At 48.4% G+C, this 3,849-nt stretch overlaps 1 protein-coding gene across 1 annotated transcript; it reads left to right on the forward strand.

The window, feature by feature from the left end:
* Window positions 1-690: 690 nt before the first annotated feature.
* LOC119360622 (ethylene-responsive transcription factor FZP-like) lies at window positions 691-1,926 on the forward strand. Its single transcript, XM_037626174.1, has one exon. It carries the CDS (start codon window positions 691-693, stop codon window positions 1,612-1,614), a length of 924 nt encoding a protein of 307 aa, XP_037482071.1. The 3' UTR covers window positions 1,615-1,926.
* Window positions 1,927-3,849: the final 1,923 nt, after the last annotated feature.

Genomic DNA, 3,849 nt, shown 5'->3' on the forward strand with positions numbered 1-3,849 from the left:
TGACCGGCACAACATTCCCCTCTTCTCTTTGGTCCTAAGGTTAGGGCACACAAATCCAAACACAAGGTGCATACATACAAACTCGCAAACTTGGAGTGAGCTTTCCATTCCCTCCTTTTACTCCTAGAATTAGGCCCTGTTTGGTTCATAAGTCCTAGGACTTTTTTTAGTCCCAACTTATAAGTCTCAAGTCCCTAAAAAGTCCCTACCTGTTTGGTTCCTGGGACTTATAAGTTTCTATAAGACCATATTACAACTATAAGTACCTATAAGTCCCTCCTTGAGAGTCTTATTTCATAAGTCCCAAACGGCCATTTTAAGTCCCTATAAGTCCCTCCTGTTTGGTTTAGATGGGATTTATAGAGACATTTTTAAGTCCTTGGAAACAAACACCCTCTTAAACTAAACAAGAGCAGGTGCAGTGCAGCGCATGCATGTCACTCCCCTCCCCTACCCAAGGTCGCCATCTCATCCACAGTGCTCTCAGCCTCTCACTCCTTCTAGCTTCTCCCTCCCCCGAGCTCCCCATTTAAATACCATCCTGCCTCCCTCCTTAGTGAGCACTACACACTAGAAGCTCACAGTCTCAGCAACCACCTCCTCAACCTAAGCTAGCTAGCTCACACCTCAGAGCTCAAGCTAGGCAGGAGCAGTAGTGTAGTAGCCAGCCAGCATCACTTCAGTTGTGCCATGAGCTCTCGCAGCAGCAGCGGCGGCGGCCAGGCCTCCCAGATGATGGCCTTCTCGGAGCATTCGCTGCCGAAGCCGATCGCCGGCCACCCGCAGCCGCAGCCGTCCCCGCCGTCGTCGCCGAGCGAACGGCCGGCGCCTCGCGGCAGGCGGCGCGCGCAGGAGCCCGGGCGCTTCCTGGGCGTGCGCCGGCGGCCGTGGGGCCGGTACGCGGCCGAGATACGCGACCCGACCACCAAGGAGCGGCACTGGCTCGGCACCTTCGACACGGCGCAGGAGGCCGCCCTGGCCTACGACCGTGCCGCGCTCTCCATGAAGGGCGCGCAGGCGCGCACCAACTTCGTCTACGCGCACGCCGCCTACAACAACTACCCGCCCTTCCTCGCGCCGTTCCACGCGCAGCAGCAGCCCGCCGCCTACGCGTCCTCCACCATGCCGTACGGCGGGCAACAGCGCGCGGGCGCGGCGGCGCCGCACATTGGCAGCTCGTACCACGGCCACGGCTACCACCAGCAGGGCCCGGGCGCCGGCGCGGGCGAGTGCTCCATGCCGGTGCTCAATGCCGCGGATCACGGCGCCAGCAGCCCGATGGACGTGCGCGGCAGCGGCGGCCACGACTTCCTCTTCCCCAGCGCCGACGACAACTCCGGGTACCTGAGCAGCGTGGTGCCGGAGAGCTGCCTCCGGCCCCGCGGCGGCGACCTGCAGGACGCGCGGCGCTACTCCGTGTCCGACGCCGACGCCTACGGGCTGGGCCTCCGGGAGGACGTGGACGACCTAGCGTCGATGGTGGCCGGCTTCTGGGGCGGCGCCGACGCGGCGTACGGCGGGTTCGCCCCCGCGAACGGCGGCGGCCACGACATGGTCGCCTCGTCGCAGGGCTCCGACAACGGCTACTCCCCCTTCAGCTTCCTCTCACACTGAAGCAAATGCACCGGCATTGCTCGATCTTAGCCTCTTACGTACTCAGTGGTCTGCTGTGCCCAGTCGGCCATTAGCTAGGTAGTGTTTGCTTCGTGAGTTCGATCGATCGATCATAGTAGAAGATCGTGAAGAAGAGTGGCTTGTTTCGGTGCCCTAGCTTAGCGGATGCTCACATCCATGTACTTAGGCTCTTTCAATTAGCAGCACTATTACTACGTACTAGTACTACTAGTAGTAGTAAGTTTTCATGCATGCACGAGTGACATGCTTACTTTTTACTGTATCTCTCTAAGCATATTACAGTCTCTCTCTAATTAGTTAGTAGTCCTGCGGAATTAAAGTGGCGGATCGAGAGTACTCGATCGAGAGGCTCGAGAATGTAGTACGCACCTTGAAAGTTTCAGTTTTGGATTGTAGTTTTGTTGGATTCAGTTTTGGAGGAACATGTCAAGTACGTACTCTCCTACGTACTTATACTCTTTTTTTTTTTGCATCGAACGTACTTATACTTACCTGAAGGAAGAAGATAAGGGGAATAGTACACGGACCACGTACAAGACGTAGTACTGCGCCTTGACAGTTCAACGGAAAGGTACATGTTCACGGACAAGTGTCAAGCAGGCCACCTCCTTTTTTTCTTGGGTCGCCAGGTACTTGGTGCTGATTCTAGGGTACGTCACGGCCAGATCCATCCATCAGGGCCATTGTCTGAAATGTATCCTTTTCTGATGTAAATGGCAAATAAATGGTGTCCGCAAGTCCCGTTTAGTTAGCTTTACTTAGCTTCGTAGTTCATTTTTCTGAAAAAAAAACAAAATTTTAAACTGTTAGATTACATAGTGGGTTTAAACGGGATTAAACGGGACCCGGTTGACATCCCTGCAGCAGGTGCAAGGCTTGTATATAAACACATTCTTTGCTCTGTAGCTTTGTTTGGATATGTTGATAATCTTATGGGATGGGAAATGTTCTTATTAATCACTAGTAATACAGTACAATACACAAACGCGTGTAACCATTCGACTTTATTGAATGATTAAGCAAAGTATATACCCAATTAAGCAATGCATGTAACCCTAGTTCAAGTCTTAAGCTTGGAAAGGATGCTCGCATTTTCTTGGATTTACCACACTTTCTGGCCATAATCATACACTGTGAGATGGCATTTCCATCGACTACAGGGTCCTGGTGGTGACTTTGTGAATCTCAAGATTTGTCGGTCCAGCCTCTCGGAGGTGCTTATAGGGATAGGTTGTATGTGCGCGCGCGTTGCTTGCAAGTATATAGTCTGTACAGTGTTTTAAAAACAATACCCTAAAGTTCTGTAAAAATTCTCGAAAGTCATTGCCTCTAGCTTCACTTCCTATACATCAGCGTTTTTCATGATGGAGACAAAGAAAATTGTAGAAGATCAAATGTACAGAAGATTAGCTAATCTAGAAGTTTCAAAAACCCCACTTCACCCCCTTCTCTCCTATATAAATATCCCCTTTTTTGCACTTTTATGCTCGTTATATAAAATTACAGTAGGGCTTTTCCTACTATTTTTGGTGAAAAAATATCCTCTTATAATAGAAGTACAACATAGAAAAGAAAGGATATAGTGATGTTGTTAACAACAAAATGGAAAAGAGAGGATATGAAACCAAAAAACTTTGAGATTATATCGTTATACATGGCCAAAAATGTGAGGGTGCATTGGAAGAAAGAACATATCAAGAAACTATAGATGGAGTTTGATTTTGTGGAAACAATATAGTTGTGAAATTCACATGTGGCCGGTTGCACATTTTTTGAAATATGCAACTGTCATTAATTTTACAAAGTATTTTCTTGGGATTACAAAGTTTGAGTTTCTTGACCAGTTAAACATTTAATTTCACAAAAATTTCACTCTATAAAGATACGTATAAATAAAAAATCATCTCGAACCCCCAATTGCTACACCCCCGGATATTACCGGCAAATAAATAAGCCGCATACCTCAACTAAGCGGTCAACTAACTATGTTAAAAATATATACATAACAGGGCTTGAAAACATGACCAAATATATAATTCAACAAAGTCGCTCAACGGAAACTAGGAAAATAAGTGATTCAAATAAGACAAACCAAATGGTAGCGTTAAAAAGGCCAACCTTATTCGTCCATATAAAATGTAGAAGACAATAAAACTACAGTGTAAAGAGACTAGCTAGCCCAGCGAAAATATGTGATTCTGGGTCGTTTTTGAG

This window comes from Triticum dicoccoides, chromosome 2B, assembly GCF_002162155.2.
Source record: "Triticum dicoccoides isolate Atlit2015 ecotype Zavitan chromosome 2B, WEW_v2.0, whole genome shotgun sequence".
NCBI lineage: Eukaryota > Viridiplantae > Streptophyta > Magnoliopsida > Poales > Poaceae > Triticum > Triticum dicoccoides.

What these genes read in the sequence shown, in the direction of transcription:
- LOC119360622 (XM_037626174.1), top strand. Translation starts at nt 691, where the DNA reads ATGAGCTCTCGCAGCAGCAGCGGCGGCGGCCAGGCCTCCCAGATGATG.